Source organism: Aptenodytes forsteri, unplaced genomic scaffold (assembly GCF_000699145.1).
Source record: "Aptenodytes forsteri isolate BGI_AS27 unplaced genomic scaffold, ASM69914v1 Scaffold191, whole genome shotgun sequence".
Taxonomy (NCBI): Eukaryota; Metazoa; Chordata; class Aves; order Sphenisciformes; family Spheniscidae; genus Aptenodytes; species Aptenodytes forsteri.
The window spans coordinates 1612169-1631495 of NW_008794630.1; the positions used below are offsets into that span (position 1 = coordinate 1612169).

At 42.4% G+C, this 19327-nt stretch overlaps 1 protein-coding gene across 2 annotated transcripts in view; it reads left to right on the forward strand.

Moving 5' to 3' along the window:
* The window catches only part of LOC103894108 (vascular endothelial growth factor receptor kdr-like), a 143358-nt gene that overhangs the window by 55134 nt on the left and 68897 nt on the right, over positions 1–19327 (forward strand). For both annotated transcript variants that reach the window (XM_009273425.1, XM_009273426.1), the window contains exons 4-9: positions 1557–1684; positions 6032–6191; positions 7612–7748; positions 9286–9445; positions 10089–10206; positions 12053–12228. In XM_009273425.1, the coding sequence (XP_009271700.1) occupies positions 1557–1684; positions 6032–6191; positions 7612–7748; positions 9286–9445; positions 10089–10206; positions 12053–12228 (879 nt within the window). The remainder of the gene's footprint in view (positions 1–1556; positions 1685–6031; positions 6192–7611; positions 7749–9285; positions 9446–10088; positions 10207–12052; positions 12229–19327) is intronic.

Consider the following 19327-nt stretch of genomic DNA (forward strand, 5'->3'; position numbering starts at 1 on the left):
GGTGTCGTCTTGGTTTGGTAGCGGGTGGACGTCTTCGTGTATTCGCACGGAGACGTGCCGTTCTGGGCAATTTCTGGATGAACGGTGGGGCTACATCCACCAAGCAATAAGTAACTGATTTTTTTTCTCTGTTAAAAATCCCTTAAGGTTACATCAGGAATTGGAGAGGAAACATGATATGAGGATACAAGGGTAGTTCAGGAAGTACGTTAATGATCTTCATCAAGAAGGACACTTCTCCTCGTTATACAACGTCGGAGAACAGGTCGCCTACACTATAGGTGTTTCCCTTTTCCAAAGCCATAAAGTGTGTGGCCGTTGTTGAAGGCCTCCTACCAATCCATAGCGATGGATGGGTCAGCCCCGGCCGACTGCATTCATTACCAGTTTAGCCCATTTGGGAGTAGTTAAGCATTCTTTTGAAAACTGATTTTAATTTCCTCATAGCACATCCGTTTTTAAAGTATTGTCAGAATACTTTAGAGCACATTTTTGCAACCTAGATTGTTCACAAACCTTTCATGTCAGCTATTTCACACGCTTTACGTGAAGCCATTTCCAAAATATAATTAAGTGTGTGGAGGCAGTCCCAAGCCAAGGATAAGCAGGTTGAGGTTACTGTACGGGGTGCACATCCTTTCCTGTCAACAGTATAATCCAAACCAAAAGTGGTTGACTGCCTACACTGTGTGGTGTAGTTGGTACTGCATTAGCTGAATGGTATTTGAAACTTTATACCGTAAGAATATAAAGTCAAAGAATGCTTTTTAGAAAAATCTTGAAGGTTTTAGGATGTCACAAATATTATTTTAATTTTCTGATGACCATCACTGTATTCATACAATGAAAAATCAGTGAGTGAGACTCAGAAGCTTTATTAACTTAAACTACCTCAGATTTTTATTTATTTCTATTGTATTTGTATATCCAGTCTGATTTATTGTGGCAGATCTGTAGAAAATCCCACAGTTCCCCAAGAGTGTGACCAAGTTACTTCACTGTTAGGTTACACAGATTATTCCTGCCTAGCTTTGAATATCATGGGTCTACATTCCCTTTTTGCATGCTTTCTGCAGTATTCTAGAGATTCTCATTTACGGAAAGAAGCTTTTTTCTTTCAGTAGATTGACCTTAACTGCTGTAAACCTATTGTAACACTTAACTGCCGTGGAATTCAGGAGTGCTGTGGTATAATGTCGCCTATGAAAGAAATTCAGAGCACTGGGGAAAGAACTAACTCCAGTGCCATGAAGACCTGTGGAGCTGATTTATTAACTTAATTTTTACAGATGGAGAATGGATAAGAAAAGGAGTTTTTACAAGATTACACTGCAAAATGGTAAAACAGGGTTAGAAATGGGGTATTCCGATTCTTCGCCATTGGCTATAATCCCTGGGTGACAGTGGCATTTGCAAACAAGCAAGATGTGACTGGATGTCTTGTCACACGCTACAGTGAGCCTTCTATGGGCAGTTAGCCACTCAGATTACAGTGCCCTTCTGGTCATCGATCAGTAAAGGAGCAGTTTTGCAAATCAATGTTTTCTTCCCTGCAGACTACAAAAATCCATTTGTGGAGATGCACCCGGAACATCCTGAAATAATCTACATTTTAGATGCTAAGAAAACGGTTGTTGTCCCTTGCCGAGTTACCTCGCCAGATATCAAACCCAAGCTTATCCAGGTAAGTGACTGTTTCAGAGAAACTCAAACAATTCAGAGGTCTGGGCTGCCAACACAATGGGTAAAAATACAGAATAAAATCTATGAAGCTAGGTAAGTTTCAGAAAAAAAATAGCAAAGGCACTGAAAATCCAGAAGCACAGTCCTGCTCTTGCAGTGTATTACTACTGAACTGTGTACAAGGGTGTTTTGGGGATTAGGCTGAGTTTATCACATATTTTTCTCGTCTTGTGCCTTGGTGTTCCTCCATGAATTGGCAAAGAAGACAAGGCGCTATTTTTCTTCAGAATTCTTTGTATAACACCTGGCTATTAGCTAGCCTCATGAAAGCTTCTCTCTTTTATACCTTGAACCGCCTCAAACGGTTGCCCATTTCTGCTTGATTTCATAAATTTAAACCAAGTTTCGGCCTCAGAAATAAATGGCTACAGCATCCATCCCTTTGGCAGCAGTTACATCTGAATGTCAAGGTTACAGAGTGGTCTGTGGAGGCGAAGGCCATTTAGTATAACACAAATGGAAATGTAAGGTCTGGGGCTTCCTCAGTCAATGGAGATCTAGTCACTCATTTGAAGGGCTTTAGAATTGCTCTGTAGAGAAGCCTACCACGGAACATAGGTCTCCTGGCTCCAATCCTGCCTTTTACCTAATAGGTTATGTGCCTTTCCAGTCCCCTGCTAGGCTGACTGCTTGAGCTGTCCTACTGGAAACAAGAGCTGATCCTCTGCCCCTGCCCCTTTTCCACAGCCTGTTCTGAAGGAGCTGTGAGAGATGAGGTTGTTCTGCTGGATATGGTGTGATAGCGGAGCACATGCAGATAGGCTGATGCTGTGCTGGTAGAGGGGTCTGAGGACCTCTGCTCTTCTTAGCAGTTAGATGCCTTAGTTGTTAGATGTCTCCTTCTCCTGGGAGACAGCACATGAAATCACGGAGGCCTGAGACTGTGCTCCGGCTCCTGCTGAGACCAATGGCAAATTTCCAGTAGACGTGCAGAGGGACAGCACTAGCCTTATTGCTTTAGCAGACCTCTATTTTTAAATTTTGCCAGTAGGGATTAAAAGGGGGGGGAATAAGGCTCCTCTCCAGTTACAGCTTATCACTTTAGCCTGGATAAGTGTTATCACCTTCTCCTTGGCTATAAAAATGGAACATCCCCATCTTGTTTTAGCCTACTTCAACCAAATTCAATTGCTGGAGTACTGCTGCTGACTTTGGCACAGTCACATGAGCCTAAATGTGGCCTTGGAACCTCCACCAAGCAGACCTCCACATTTATTCCCTTATTTACAGGCAGCCCTGCTCTCCCTGCTTGCCAGCTAAATTCTCTCCCAGTAATTTCTTCAAACACAAACTGAAATCCTTTACCTTGCTGCAAGCTGCTGCTGGAACGAAATCTCCACTGAAATCTCCCTTTTGAATTGCAAAGAAAGTTGTCCCCAAAAAGATTTTTCCCCTTCAAGGGAGAGCAGCTGGACTGCAGGGCAGGGATGTAGATGTTGAGTGCCGGTCCCCAAAGGAACCCTCCTGAGGCTGTGAGCTGTGAGTACTCGAGAGGATGCGTTTTGGGAGGCGTGTGTTGGCTTTGGGAGCCGCCAGCCCCGGGCTCCATCTGCGGAAAGTCACCGCTTGTTTTGCCCTGTCTGGGAATTTCATAGCGCCGTGTGGAGCCAAGGTGGCGGCTTCCCGTGCGAAGAGGAAGCGGGGCGGGAGAGGGGTGGAGGTAAGGATGGGGGAGGAGAGGTGAATAAGGCAATCAGACAAATTTAGAACATCCTCTTCTTCCAAATTTAATCTCCAATATACAACGAACTTCAAAGGGAGGAAAGCCACTGTGATTTCCTTCAAGCAGCATTGATGCTTTTTGTTTGATTTTTTAAATATATATTTTTGAATATTTTATGAAGACGTTTAATATGTGTGTAGTGTTGAAAAGGGCCTCCTGAGTAGGGTTATTTTCTCTTTCCCCTTCCCCTAGCCATCAGGGAGCAGAGCTGCCAAACCATGAAGTTCAGCTTTATCACATTTTATTATTCTTGTAGAAAATGTACTTTTTCCCATCGTAAATTAAGTTCCTTATGTTACCATTATACTTTAAAATCATTGCACTCTCTGGTCTTTAAATATGTATGGGGAAAGGTACCTCTTGCTAATACTAAACAGATCCCAGCTAACTCTACATATCATCTTTGTTCTTAATAAACCCATGCTAAGACACACAATTCAAACTCTTAATTTTGCTTAACGTGATTTTAATTCTGGGCAAAAAAAGCATTTTCAGTCTTGTCAGATCTGTTTAGCCACTGATCTGGTTCAGTGTGCATCTGCCACTTACAGCTTTGACCTTCATGGGTGTTAAATCATGATTAAGCCTCAGGTCCCAGATCCCTCTCTGTAATTTTCCTGATTTTTCCTGATGGTTCTGAATAGCTAGGCAACAGCTTGATTACTTTGAAAGTATTTACATGAAATCCATGTTTCCTACTACTGTCGGAAGAGAACTGCTGTTCCAAAAGAAAGCAACTGTCTTGCTGTGCCTCCTTCCCCACAGCAACGTCACCAGCCACTGCCCCACAGTCATAATTCCTTTGTCTTTGGTCTGTGCTGAAAATGTAATAACAAGCGACCTAAACCAATGCCAACCTGATCAAGTGTGTATTCATATGAGAGGTACGAGCATCAGCTCTCAAAGCCTGAAGCTGAAATTTCTTTGGAACAGGAGTATTATTTAAACTGAATCCTATTTAAACTGCACTGCCATACAAGACTACTGTTCGTTTGGAGACAGAAAAATAAATTGCATGCTGCATGACAACAAGAATAAGAGCAAAACTATTACATCATTGGGGAAATTCCCACTTGCAGTCCCTTGTGCAGCAATTCCCTTGGTTAGCTCCAAAAGCTGAAACAAGGTAGCTCTGAAAAAGAAAACATTAACTGGCCTCATCTTGGAGAATCCAGTATATGATAAGAAGGAGGAAGAAGCACTGTGCAAATAAAGTTAGTTATCATGTGGCAACTGTAGGCACACTGAGGTTTCCCCAAACCCTTCGGTTTTCAGCCAAAAGTGATCTCAGCACTCCTACAGCGCATCCTCAGTCCTAAAGAGCCTTCCTGTGTCCTGCTGGAAGAGTCAGCCCCACAGCCTGTGCTCCCATTCACCTGCCTGCAGATAGGCTGAAGTGGGCGAATTTCAGTGATCTGCTCTTTCGCAGGCTCCTGAGCTATTTGTCTGCATTTAATTTCACATGTTTCTTTTCTACATTATAACCCAGGATTTTCAAGAAGATTGGAAAGTAAATTGCATTTTCTCTAGCAAATAGAGGATTTCCTCATGTATTAATAATAATAATAATAATAAACTAATTGTTTCCACCAACAAAAGCTAACCTGCTTGACACTGGTGCTGTCCAAGGGTATACGGAGGGTTCATTCTTATTATAATAAACTTTGTTTCCACCAACAAAAGCTAACCTGCTTGACACTGGTGCTGTCCAAGGGTATACGGAGGGTTCATTCTTATTAAATGAATTTTTGCTCTGGTTTATTTTCCACATTTGCCTTTCGTATCTTCGCTTCTTCCTCATAAGCAGAACTTACAGATACTGTTTCTTCAAGAATCTCAGAACATTACAAGTATTTATGAATTTAGGACAAAAAATGCTTATGTTACTAAGTCCCCTTATTTCTGCCATCCTATGGTTTACCATCTTAAGTCATCCAGGCTGCTTCTGTGCCTAGTGGAAATCAAGAGGCTGCTTTGAAAGTGTCTCACCCCTTTCTGTGATATAGAGAGAATCTGATGACTAGTCGTAGACCACAGCTTATAGATGACTGCCATCAGGTGACATGAATAATTCTGATTTTTGGGGGTCTAACTTCACACATATTTTTAAAGCACTGTGGGATCCCAGGAAAACATGTGGTAGCTACATGTAGCATTAGGAGAACCAAATTTTGTTCTTAAACACTTCCAAAAATATTACCCTATAAAATTCATATAGACATATGATAGGCGTAATTATTTCCAGTGAAGAGATGAGGGAAATGGGACCTACAATGGTACATGGTATCTTGCCTAAGATCTGAGAGGACTGGGACTACTGAATCAAAAGCCCCAGTTATGATGTCCAAGTTTTGGATTTCAAAGAGAGTCATACCTTAGGGAGGGCTTTTCTATTTGCTTATGTTGATGTGGCTTAAGATATGTGTGGAATGAGACCACCAACCACTCTGTAAAGGTCAAATATCTTCCCTGCCTCTAAAGCAGAACAGCCTTGGCTGGTTGCCTCTATGGTCTGAGGGGAAAGGGAATGTCTCACGAGCCTCCTATCTGTCTGTTCTCTTTCAGTATCCTTCTTCTGTAGAGATGAAGTTCGAGAGGATGGCGTGGAACCCAAGAAGAGGATTTGTCATCCCCTCTCATTCTTTTATTCACTCTGGACTACTCACATGCACTGCAAATGTCAATGGAAGTGTGTTCACCTCCTATTACCTAGCACAGAGACTGGGTGAGTGACTACTGTGCGCCAAGGAATGACCCCAACGTTTCTATTTCATAGCTAAGCTCCTGGGTATTATTTCTTGGTTAGCCCCAATTATATTTGATATATCTCATTGGTATGTATCTGTAGCAAGTCCAAGCTGGAACACTGAAAGCAAACTCATTCTTCTCCTTTTTTCCTATTCAATAGAACTTGGATTTGATCCACTCCTGGTTTTGAAAAATTACCAAGTGTTGAGGTGGTACAAAATAGGAGTATTTTATTCAAACCCCACCAAGGCTTTGTTCGCTTGGATTGAGCTATATTTACATTAAAACAACTGCTGGTTTAGGATAAACCAATCAGTAGCTTTCTTTTTGCTTCTGGTCATTAAACACACAAGATCATGGTATAAAAATCTCGTTAAACTGCTAATTCAAATCTTTGCCTTTTTATATAGTTTCACTTGGTGATTTACTATACCCTTTCCCTTGTATTTACAGTTCAGAATTAAAATTTGAATTAGAACCAACTAAACATTAAATTTTTGAGTGCTGGGGATTTATATGAAGCCAATTAGAATTTATTTTTCCTTTGTTTTCAGTGTATGTTCTTTCTCTCCTCATATATTATATTTTTGACGGAGGAGAGTTTATTGTGACTTCATTCCCATTAGATCATGGCATCCTTCTATACAATTAGCACTCAGCTTTAAACAACAGGCTTGTAAATTTGTATGGCAGCCAAATAAAAGTCCTGTAAATCTCTCTCCCTCTCTTTTTCTTCATTGTTGGAGTGATTATTTTTTACTAGAATCATGAATGCAAAGCTAAAAAACCCATTAGGTCATCCCTCTCTAGCCCAGAAGGACACAGGCAATATCTTCCTCTATAATGTGTTACTGTACAGCGGTCAGCATAAACATGATGCAGGCTTATTACAGAGTTGATGTATTTAAGGCATCGGTAAATATATAAGACCAAGATGTGGGGATCCCATTCAGAAAGGAAAGGTAACTGGTCATCAGAGGGCGGGAGAAACATGTTTCATGTTTTACAGAAACTAATCCTCTCGCTGATACGCAGATGTTGAGGCACTCAACAGGATGAGTCACTGTTGAAAACTTTTTCTGAGAATGGCTGTGGAGCTGATGGGAGAGGGTTGGAGCCAAACACGGCAAATGCAAGAAAAGTACTTCATAAATTACTGTGTCCACGTGGTCAGTTAGTTTGATCGGCTCATGTTCAGGCATTTATACAACTGACCTAACGTTTCTGCTCTGTGGGCATTTCCAGCAATTTCCACAGAAATGACAGGAGAAGGTGAGGTGTTTTGGAAACTGTGAAAGGAGCAGATGTTGGAGAGGCAATCGGAGTGCGGATTCCGTCTTAAATGTGATTGATGCAGAGAGTGCCGCGTGGTTACGCCTTTGCTTTTTTCATTTCAGAGGGCAGAGTACAGAACCTGGCTCTGAAAGCAACTCCCAAAAAACTGCTGGTTGGAGAAACTCTCGATTTGGAATGCAGAGCAGAAACCTTCATCAACGGGCGCATTGAGCTCATATGGACATGTCCTAATGGAAGAGTGAGTTGATGAACATTCAGTATTCTGCTTTCATGCAGTCTCCTCCTACCCAAAAGAAAGATCTGTTCACAGGGCTGAGTAAAGCCTAACTACTACTTATTCTGAAACATAGCCAACCATTTGTAAGCCTACAATCGACTGTATTTTTAGTTTGGATGAATCTAAAACTTATCTGACCGTCTTGAACCTGCAAATTAAACTGCAAATCTCAGGCTAAATATACGCTTGCGAGAAAAGCCAGGAGTGCACGTTTCTTGCTGGGAAGAATAGCCACCTCATTTCTTCTGCCCTGTTTGTTGATCCCGGCTCACAGTGGCAAGTCTCAAAGGCAGCCATGAAGGTTGCAAGCTGTCAGCTTGCAGTTGTCAGCTGCTCATCCATCTTGGCATTTATTAAGTAGGAAAAAGTGAAACAAAAGCCAGTTGTATCTGCTGAAATTCCACCAAAGAATGAAATTTAAATTCTGAGTGTGGCTGCCTGAGCTTTCTGTGGAACGAAATACAAAAATGCCAAATTTGAAGTAGAAACATGTCAGAGACTGAGCATTTGCTTTGATGAACTAAAACCTTTCAGTTCTAAGGAAAAACAGAGGGAAGAAGGGGTATTTTCCAAATCAGTTCATTTATCTGAAATACTACTCATGGTTCTATTTGATGCTCGGAATTAAAATGATTGCTTTTTTTCTTTTTAGTTCAGCAAAATAGACATTTCGAAGAAGCATCTAAGCCTCTTGGAAAAGTGTAAAATGGGATTCCTAAAAATTGATTATTTTTTACTTATTTTGTTTACTTAAAGAAAGAATGTCTGATTTTGTTTTGGTGAAGAAACTACAGAAAATATAACATAGAATTTATACAAGTGCAAGCAATATGGTGTTACTGAATTTTGTTTCTTGAACCCCATATGATGGAAGAGAGTTGTTTTTCTATGAGTCCTCCTTAGATTTCAAACATTATAAATATAAAATTTCTTGGCCAAATCTCTGGGATCAAAAATCCTATCAGAAACGATAATGCTTTCTAGAACTCTACAGGAATTTGCACTGGCACTGGGCTGTCATAATATATTATATTTCTGTCATAATATATTTCTTTTAGAAAGTAGGAGGTTTTTAAGACAGAAAAATATTGCCTGTGACAAAAAAAACAACCAACCAACCAAAAAAACCCCCAAAACAAAAAACCAAAGCACAACTCTGACCTACAGATGCCAAGAGCAGTTTTGCACTGAGATCCCTGGGATTTGGTCCCTGAGAAGGGCTGATCCGTGATGCATCCCTTTATTTACCTGCCTGCCCAGATTTCAGTAGAGAAGCACCACAGTTCCACTCTGTTTCTCTCTCTTATTAGACTTGATAATGAAACCTCACACAAGAGCTCTTCCTGCTGATTTGTCTTTTATATTATTTATTTCAGTGATGGGGAGATAGGATAATTTTTATATGAATCACTGCTTTTCTTTACTGGCAGACTTTGAAAGGATTAACAAAATAATCCGGTTTACGCTGCTTTTTGACCCCCTTTTTTCTGACTTCCAGCACCCTTATCCTAGAAGAACAATAGACCAGAGTGGCACGGTGTATAAAGTTGGCAGTAGCCTGAGGATTGAAAATGTCACCATGCAAGACGGAGGCCTGTACGTATGCAAAACATTCAACGTCACAAGGCTGGAGGCCAATGTCACAGTTACAGTGTACGGTAAGTTCTGCAGCTAAACCAGAATACCCAAGAACCAAGATTGTTAAGCTTAAAGGATAATGCCACATTGTTAAATCTGTTGATATGCAGATGGCATTAGGAAGAATGCCAATTAGTTAAAACAACCATTAATCACCTATAATCTCTGATCAAGCTATGAGAGAGTCAGCACCCAGCACTGTGCTTTCAAAGAAACTTTAGAGAGCTCAAGACGGAGACCTGTCTGAGGATATGGATTAAGTGGGAGCTGAACTGTTTTGCACAAGCTGGCACCAAGCGTGGTTGCTTGGTGCCCTGGAAAATCTGGCCTACTGGCATTCACATGGAGAATGTGAATCTCCATGTGAATGTGAATCTCCAAGAGATACCTCAGGCGTTTTTACACACTGCTCCAGGGGCAATGCAGATGCATATTCTCTGCTTTAAATATAAAGTGCTTCATGTGGAGATAGACCTTCCTGGCTGTGGCTGAGCTTTGCAGGGGAACTGGGGTAACAGCTTGTCATTCCATTTTCGTTGTCTGCAGCTTCTGCAGATCTGTATTGCAAAAAATCCAGGGTAGACACAACACAATTCAATGATGTGAGGCCTGTACTGTGACAGATCTGCCATTACTTGTCCTCCTGTTCATTTCTCTTTCCAGACAAACCTTTCATTACGGTTTCACATAAGAAAGGGCCTTACTATGAGATTACATCAGGACACAAGTCACTGAAACTAGCTGCAAAGGTGGACGCCTTTCCTCGTCCAAGCGTCACCTGGTGAGTACCATCATCTTGAGCAAAATCAGGAATACGCGACCTTCTTTTGGGCTCCTGTCTAGAATAGATTTTCACTGTTCCTTACCACCTGGATAAAAGATGAGAGCTGCGAATGCTCATAGCTGTGGTCTTCACAGTTCAGCTAAGGAGATGTGACTCCTTTCTGTGCTGACATATGCTCTGTGAAGCTGGGCAAGCCATACCTCTTTCCCATGCTATTTTTCTCTCCTAGTCACGCAGAAAAGGTCCCTACAGGAAAAATGGGGGTTTCATTTACCCTGGACGCGGAACTGTTTGGAAGATTCAAGTAGAAAGCTATTGGGGAAGGGTTGCCAATTTACCAACTTTAGTGGTGGTCAGTCTGCAAGGAGGCAGTGCGTAATAGAAAGCTGCAGGACACATTCTCAACATGAGAAATTGTTTCTCTTTATAACTTTTAAGTAATTTTCTCCAATCCTGTACCACCAGCAATGTCAGATCCTTGCAGACAATACAATGAATCCTCCCGAGCAAACTAAAGGCTCCATCAGGACTGTAATGGATCAGCTTAATAGGAGGGGCAACATGTCAGCAGCTCCAGGAGACATTCATTTCTTTCTTTACCCTTTCATCCCTTGTCCTCTCTCTTGCTACTTTTTCTATGCTTCAGTCTACGGGGCATCTTTAAAAACCCCACCCAACACCTTATACATCTTTAACTGTATGAAATCCCATACAACAGCTGGCATGGGTTTGCCTGTCCTGGCAGAGAAGGTGGCTTGGGTGACCTGCACAGTGCACTTTTCCTTGGCCGGCTGAGTGCCACTCAGGGGGGCCTGGCAGTCAGTGAAAGGTATAGGTCAGGGATGGGTTTGCTGCATATTTTTTAGCAGTCAAATAACATGAAATTCACTAATACTCAGTCAAATCAGTGCTGCCAGGAGATATTTTTAATTGCTGCTGTTATTGAGGAGATGGAAATGTTTTTGTGAGTTGAAGTGGGGACCGTCCCCCTTTTCTCTGCCAAGGCTTTGTTCTCGGGGCTCAGCGTGGAGCTGCTTGGTAGCTGCCTGGGACCACCAGAGCTGCCTTCCCCGCATGTTCGAAGCTACAGCTGTTGATGTTGGAGGTCTCTCAGTACAGTTGTTTAAACGACTGTAAAGGAGGTTTCCAGCATTCTCAGGCAGTAGGACACATGCCCCAGCTTCTCCTTCCACCAAGCCTAAAGCTCTGTGTGTGGCGAAGTCTGGCCTATTTCATATTCATAACCCAAATCTGCATATCAGATTAGCAGTGAAGAGGAGTCTGCTCATGCAGACTCTGCTATCCTACTCTTAGCTAGTGAAGATTCAAGATTGTGGATTCCTCACTGACCTTTCTATTGACTGTAAATTCTCCAGGTCACAGACTTCAGCTTTTTCAGAAACAGTAAAGGGTCACATATACATATCGAAAGACAACTCTGCTTAATTAATATCTTGCTTTAAAACCGATGACATAAATTTTGGCTAAGCCATTATTTCCTGCACTCAGTATTGCACATCCAGCATAATTTGGGGGCTTCTAGATGTACATTTCTGATCATAGTTAAGCATGCGAGAGGCACTGTTCCTTCAGATCCATTAAAATATCTTTTTCCTGTTTGTTGGATGAAGCCATCCCAAAGCGCTGCAGATGCTACTCAGTTTTAGTGTGGAAGGATAAAAGGAATAGATGTCCAATTCGAGCAGTGATTATAGATCTGTGTTTCCCTTGCTGTTTCCGAAGGATGACTCTTTACTCACCCTAATTTGGGTAACAGGTTTTCTGAGGGCTAACTTGCATGCATGCGCACACATGATGAGCCTCGATGGGACTTTCAAAACAGGTACAAAGATGGCAGACTGATCAAGGATAACCACACTTGCTATGAGCCGGATCCAATGAAGTACAGACTGGGCATAAGAGACGTGAGACCAAAGCACGCTGGAAACTACACCATCGTCTTGAGCAACGCAAAATACGGCCTGTATAAGAACCTCACCATGCAGCTGGTAGTGACAGGTAAGGACTTGATGTTTATAATGACTTCTGCTGGGTTCTTTCTCATTTTTTGTGTGATCCTACTTTAGCAGTCAGAGGAACAGGTGACATTTCCCCATGTTTAGCTGATATGAGCTGATACAGCACTGTGCATAGGTTACCACCTTACTTAGGAACCACTGAAGATCCATCTCATTTCACCACATGTTAAATTGAAGCAACAGAATGGAGAGCTGCTACGAGGAGTTAGTCTGAAACTAGGTCATCTAAAGTCACTTTCCACTGAGATACCGCACCTCAGAAATAGCCCGCAGCACCTTTGTGTCGGGACAGTGTCTCCGCAGAGGGAAGCAGAAATGGCTTGAACAGGAACAAACTTAACAGGACTTAAACTTTAATAGGAGTTCGGGAGGATATCTAGTAGTGAGGTCTTAGAGCTAGGGGCACAGTTTCCCAAGAGAAGTGATGGAAGTTTTATCCCTTGAGATTAAAAAACCAGCTTGGGCAAAGCACTGGAGAACATCTGTTGGGACAGGAAAAGGCTAACAGAAGGAACTAGATAAGCTACCCTGTCTTTTATGTCTCTCCATCATCCTGCTACAGAAATACTTTCTAAGTCTGTATTTTATGTATTGTCATTGATCTGCTGGGAGCACTTGAGAGACAGGTTCATTTTCAGGGGAATCTGGAGAAAACTGAAGTAAACCGTGGTGTGCATTGAAGCAGGTTCACTCGACATAGAGGGAAAATAGATATCGGAATCACATTTATTAATCTCCCTTGCTGGGATAATGGAAGACAGAGCCACATTTTCTCTTTGCACATCCACTGCCTCTTTTAATGCATTGAATTTGGCAACAGAGATTGACTCATGAGGCCAAGTAGGAGTTCAGCAAAAGTTAGCTCTGCTTCCCTTTGTGTTTCCCGAGGTTCACTCAGGCAGTGAGACAGATAAAGTTATTGAGATAGGTTTGCTTTCTTTTCTGTGGTGAGTTCTTTTCTCCTTATCCTCTTTACACCTAAAAATATTCTCAGTTGTCCTGGTTTGTATAGTTAAGTACTGTTGCATCATGTAACTTCCAGCATTTGTGTTTTTCTCACTTCACCTTTCACCTTGCAGAAAGGAATAATGCCTAACAAATGGAGAACTTGTCACTTAGGCACATTTGACCTGTTAATATGCTAAATAAGATATGGTAGCTTAAACCACCTAAAACATTACATAAATAATGTGTGATTTAGGAGTGGAGAGAGCTAAGAACATGCTTATGGTCAGGTACTGCAGCTCAGCTGATGAGCAGGAATGTGTTAAGCTGTGGTAACTTGTTCACTCAAGGTTGTTTATCCATACAATGGTTTTGCCGTCTTGTTAAGAGAACGGAAACATTCAAAGGAAGAGAAAATTAAGAATGATAATAAACTATCTTGTCAAGGTAAATATTGGTGTTTGCATGCAAAAGAGAATGTTTACTTGAAGAGCAGCCATTCCCCAAATAGGCATACAAAAAACAAACAGACCTTGTTTGCATCAGCAAGATGCTATTTCAGGATTAAACCATCCCATGCTCTTAACTACAGTACAAGCCTTTCATCTTTATTGTATGTACAAGTATGTGGTATTCTGTCTCTCACGCACAGTGCATGCCTAGCATGGTGCTCATTGTTAGCCTTTCTGAGAGATCAGCCCAACAAAGACTTCAATCAGGAATAATTATTTCATTGCAAAACCCATCATTTCTCAAGAGTCTGCAAAGTCCAGCAGCTGCAGGAATGTTACCGACTGGAGAAGGTGCTGCATGGTGAAGCACGGGAAAAATGAGCAGCAAGTGTTTCTTTTCTGGCAGAAGAAGGTCATCCCAGAAATGAGAGCAAGCAAAGGAAAATATCTGCCGAAGAGTGCCATTGTTTTTAAGCTAAAGGCTGCAAACAATGAGGATATTTGCCTTGATTCTAGACGGGACTGACACAAAACACCTAGGAAATCTCTTTTGCCTTTGCCAGGCTCTTCTCTGCAGCACTAACCTGACAAGCTGTGCATGAAGCGCTCAGCCCAAGGAGAGGGTCATTTTGCTGAGGTGCATGTGGGTAGAGACCAAAAAAGGCAAATTTTGCTGTTGAAGCTTATCCAACAGCAGCAAACTGCCTTTTTTCTTGTGCTTTCAGTTAAAGGGACTGCTGCTTTTTCAGATCTGGGCATCATTTGCTTTATTTTCCAAAAAAATTCTGAAGCTCCAAACTGAACACAGATTTGAATTTTCCCCTTAACTCCTCAACAAATAACCTGACACTTTATCTCCAGTCATCATGACTGATATCCTGGTATCTCACCTGAATAGATTAAATTGCTTGGAGTTTCAGCAGACGCTTAGACATGCAGAAGGAGGCCAAAACACTTTCTAGCTGTTTTATGCAGGGATTACCTTGCCCACCACTGAAACACAACCACCTCTGAGCTGGGAGGGGTGATTAATGTCTCCACTTAGAACCACAGGCAGTCTGCAATTACTGAAGCTGGAATTTGAACACAGGGATTAGCAGACTTGATGGAAAAAATCCTCTTGGGCTTGCAAGTGAACACAGTGGTAGGAGCATCAGTTTTGCGTCATGTCTAAAAGGTGGAGCCTGCAGCAATTCAGCACCCAATAAGCCTCGTGCTGAGTACATAACCATGTACCAGCTCCCTATTACTGAGAAGTAATGTTTCTTTTTGAGTAACAGCATTGCTCCCCAAAAGCCAGGGCCAGTCTTTTAAATTTCAGAGCTGCATCTGTGAAAGTGCATGAGTTCTGATGTATACTATTAAAGAGAAGATGGAAAATTATTTAAATAGACTTTTGAATGAGAAGATAAATGTCATCTGAATGTTTTCTTTTGCTGCAAGGTGACACTGCATTGAAGAAATTATAAGTAAGCGTACAGCCCCCTCTCCTGTGAGTCTCTTCAAACTATACATCGTTAATGTTCCTGAGCATCACAGCTAGTATAACTGGCAGTCAGCGTGCTGTGACAAACCCATCACTGTGAATTTGAACTAGGTGTAGAGGAAGTTTAAAGTTAATAGTGTTGTGAATTGTTGTTCACGAACAAAGTATAAATAGCAGCAGGACTCATTCATCAAATTGCACTATATTAATTTTTGCAGTGTATTTTGTTCAATAATAATGGCAGCAGAAGAGAACCCTTTAAGCAGGATGAGAACAAGATAAGAATTCATCTGCTTGAGCCCTGCAGGACAGGAGCTTACATGCAGTGTATCTCCTGACCTGCTAGAAGACCAGCACTGCTGCAGGCTTTCCTTGGAGTCACCTCTCGTATACTCAATTGGTAGCAATCACGGTAGTTCTGACATAAAGCATACACTGTACATGCAAGGTATTTCACTCCATGGTAATGAGTAAAATATTAGGAGCTATTTCCCCCCAAAGTTTGATATGGCCATAAAACTGATGAGTAGCTGCAGAGCGCAGAGGTATCAATCGTCTCAGCTCCACAGAGTCAAGAAGGAGCAAAATGGGCAAATAACCCCAGAGCTGCAGGGTGGGAACTGATAGCAACGCCAGCCCAAGGCGAAGACCTGGTTGACAATATGCAGGAAGGAGCATGCTGCCTGGCCTGGAGGAGAATCATGCTGCTATTCAAAAAATGTCTCTTTAGGAAGTGGCTTAGTTGTGCCTCTGGTCCCTCCGTGCTCCCACTGCAGCTGGAATTTAATCTTGCAGGAGCACATATCTCCCTTGTGGAGTCACCTTGGCTCATTGTAGGACTCAAGTCCCCAGGAGGTAGCTGATTGCATTTTCAAAACACTCCTTCTTTACATACTTACACATCAAACACTGTCCAAGAAGCGGCGGGTTGCTGTGTTTTTGTTTTGTTTGATTAAATTCTTATTGAGAAAAGCTTCAAGAAAATAATGTCCTGAAGAATTTGGAGGGGAGGGAGCAAGGAGAAGGAACAATCCTAGCAAACAGCTGGTGGCTGCACATCTGAGCCAGCCAAGAAGGAGAAATGTGGGAGAAAAAGAGTTATTTCGGGCTGGAGTACAAAGCAGTTTCAGAACAAAACATAAACAAAACCCCTCGAATCTATTTATGGGCAAGCAGGCTGCATTTCATTCTCACCCTTGTACAAGTCATCTGCATGTATCAGGGTTCTTGCTGAGCCCTTATGGAGCAGTCAGCATGCTCTCACCACCACGTTGTGAGTGAAGATTGTATTGAAGCGTAAGTTAATTCAAAAATGGGATGAATAACCTCCTTCACCACTTTGCCTTTCTTCTTTGTCCCAAAGTTTCTCTCCTGTGCTCCCTCAAGGCTCTTCCAGCAAATATTGCTTTGGGTTCCAGCTGCTCTAGTCAATTGAAATTACATTCCCTCGTAGAGTCCTTGATCCCCCAAGCTCTTGTGTTGTATCTATAAGAAATGCAGGATTAAGTGCTAGAAATAGCCTCTACCATAAGCAGTAGTAATTCACAGGCTCTTTATGAATTGCCTCTCTCCTGGGCAAGGACTGGAATAAAAGGGGTGCATGGAAAATTCACCTGTGCATTGCCCTGTGCTCCTTGTTAAGTCAGCGAGGTGACTGGCTATACCTCGATTTGTTACTAGGGGGAATTAGCTCCAGAGCACTTAATGATGCATATGTTGCCCTACTCTGTCTTCAGGCCAGCTCTTCATATTTGGTTTAAAATCAAAGGGAGTTCTGTGCCTAACCTACTTTGGCTTGCAAGGGATCAGTTGACATCGAAGGAGTCCCCAGTGATCTCCATAAAAGTTAATAAATATGCGGTGATCCATGTGAACAATACCCCATCACCTCAACCAGACCCAGAAATAGTCTGAGGAGGGAAATGAGCCTTCAGGATGAGGTTAATACATTTGGGCTATGCCAGTTCAGAGAAAAAGAGCTCTTAGAGTGATGGATCTCAATTAAAGCCAGCTGAAGACAGAGGGGAGACTCCCACAGTCTTCAGTGCATGGAAGGGCCACTGAAATCTCTAAGTTGGACACTGTTGCACTGTGAGAAACATGAATTCCTTTGAATTATTAGTGCAACCCAACTGATGTTTAGATTAAAGGACTCGGCCAGATACAAGAAGCAGGGCTACATACAGTGATCTACCTTCACCTTGCCTGCATGCTTCAGTATCCTGCCAGGACTGGTTTTCCATTGTGTATCATATCCATCTCCTGTGTAGCTCCTTGGAGGATGACCCATTCAGGAAAAGTCAAAATAGAAAATCTAATTTTCCGCCTCCTGGGCCAGCCAAGCAAACTAGAAACCCCAAAATAAAACACAGCCTGTCTCCATCCAACCGCTGTTCCAATGTGTTCCTCCCCAAGCCCATTGATTTGCTTTCCTCCCGGGTACTGGCAGCAATGGCTGTGGCCAACGCTTTGGGTGGACAGGACACTCAGCTGAGAAGAGCAAGGGCAAAGACATACAGTGCTCCAGTCTATCCTTCAAGTCTCATTTATCAGACACAGTCAGGAGAGAAACAACTGACTTTCTGGGAGATATACGAAAGAAAAGAAATAATGTAGCAGCACAAACAGACTGCAGTGGGCCTTTCCAGCACATTAATTATTAGCAAATTATGAAGAATTTTCTCACTGACATCATGCAAACCCTGCACGCTTGCAGCTCCGCAGTCCAGCCTCCACTCAGCCTCTGCGTGCTCCCAGGAGAGCCCCTAATGAAAAAGTCAGATGAGCTATTTTCATTTTGTTGGAAGTAGCCAAAGCAATTTTAGGAAGAGGAAGGTGGGGGCCTGCTGAAGTTTGCCAGAAAAATCTGAAGTATTCAGCTCACATCTTTGCAGCAGCAATCTCTCTCTGACAGCCCTTAAAAACCAGAGTGGTGGGGGGGAAGTCGGAAAGTGGCAGCATGTGGTTTCCATGCTGTCTCTCAGCCAAGCCTGCAGGTATATTAACTGTTGTTTTTCTCTTTTGAAAAGCAGGCAAAGGGGGCAGAGACAAAAATCCTAGAAAACTGCCTGCTCTGCTAAAAATTAAGCAGTCCATCATTACACATTTGCTTCTGAACTCTGTTTAGCCACAAAAAATAAGATGGGGAGAGACAGACAAGAGAAAACCCTTTTTTTTCCTAAAATTTGGCTGCATCGGGGTTGAATGACAGATCTGGGAAAGGTGGTACAGGACTGGAAAAGACAGCTTTCTTCCTACAAAGTGAAGATAGATACATGCAAAAGTGACAGTACAAGGTCAGAAAAAACAAAACCAAGCTGCACTGCCATTTTAACAACAAAATTCCCTGTAGGGTAGGTCAAGTGCCCTGTGATTTTTCTTCATCTCTATTCATAGAGTATCCAACTGCATGGTTTCTCTTCCATTTGCTTCCACCCTGCTGGCATTCCCAGCCCATAACAGCGGGTTACAATGGAGCAGCAGGGTGTGTGTGCTAGAGATTAGGCAGGCGACCGATAATTGGTGACCCTAATTCTATTCCTGGCCGTGGTATTGACTCACGGAGAGATTTTGGCCACTCATTTCATCTTGGCATCTGCTTCCTCAGAGGTACCGTGGGGACAGTGCTGTGCACCCACTTCACAGCAGCCTTGTATGTAGTGCTGTGCAAAATAAAGCAAAAAAGCAAACAGAACGAAACAAAGAAAACCACCCAGACAAAATCAGCTGGGGTCAAACACAATGTTCTGTTCAGCCTGAAACAAAAGTTTTGTTTTCAGGTCATTTAACTAATTTTTTCTTTCTTTCCTTTTAACAAAAAAGAAAAAGAAAAAAAAACAAAAACAAACAAACCACAGAGATCACTTGTAAGCCGAACACAGACAAAGCATTTTTACTTTGGGGGAAAGAACTTTAAACTAGATTTGAAGGGGGAAAGGGATAAAACCAGTCTCACTAGAGATAAGCCTGGGGGCAGCACGCCAATGTTTGGGGGACGGTGTGCTAGCGAGGTCCTTTGGCCTGCCGTCTCAGTGCAGGTAGTGGATGGAGATCCATGCGGCAGCAAAGACTCAAGGGTTATTGATGTGTTAGAAACCACAGAAGTGCCTGAAAATGGTCACATAGGAATTGGGGCTTTTCCCCCAAAAAAGGTGGCGGGATCAATAGCCCAGCTGAAGTGCATCTACACCAATGCA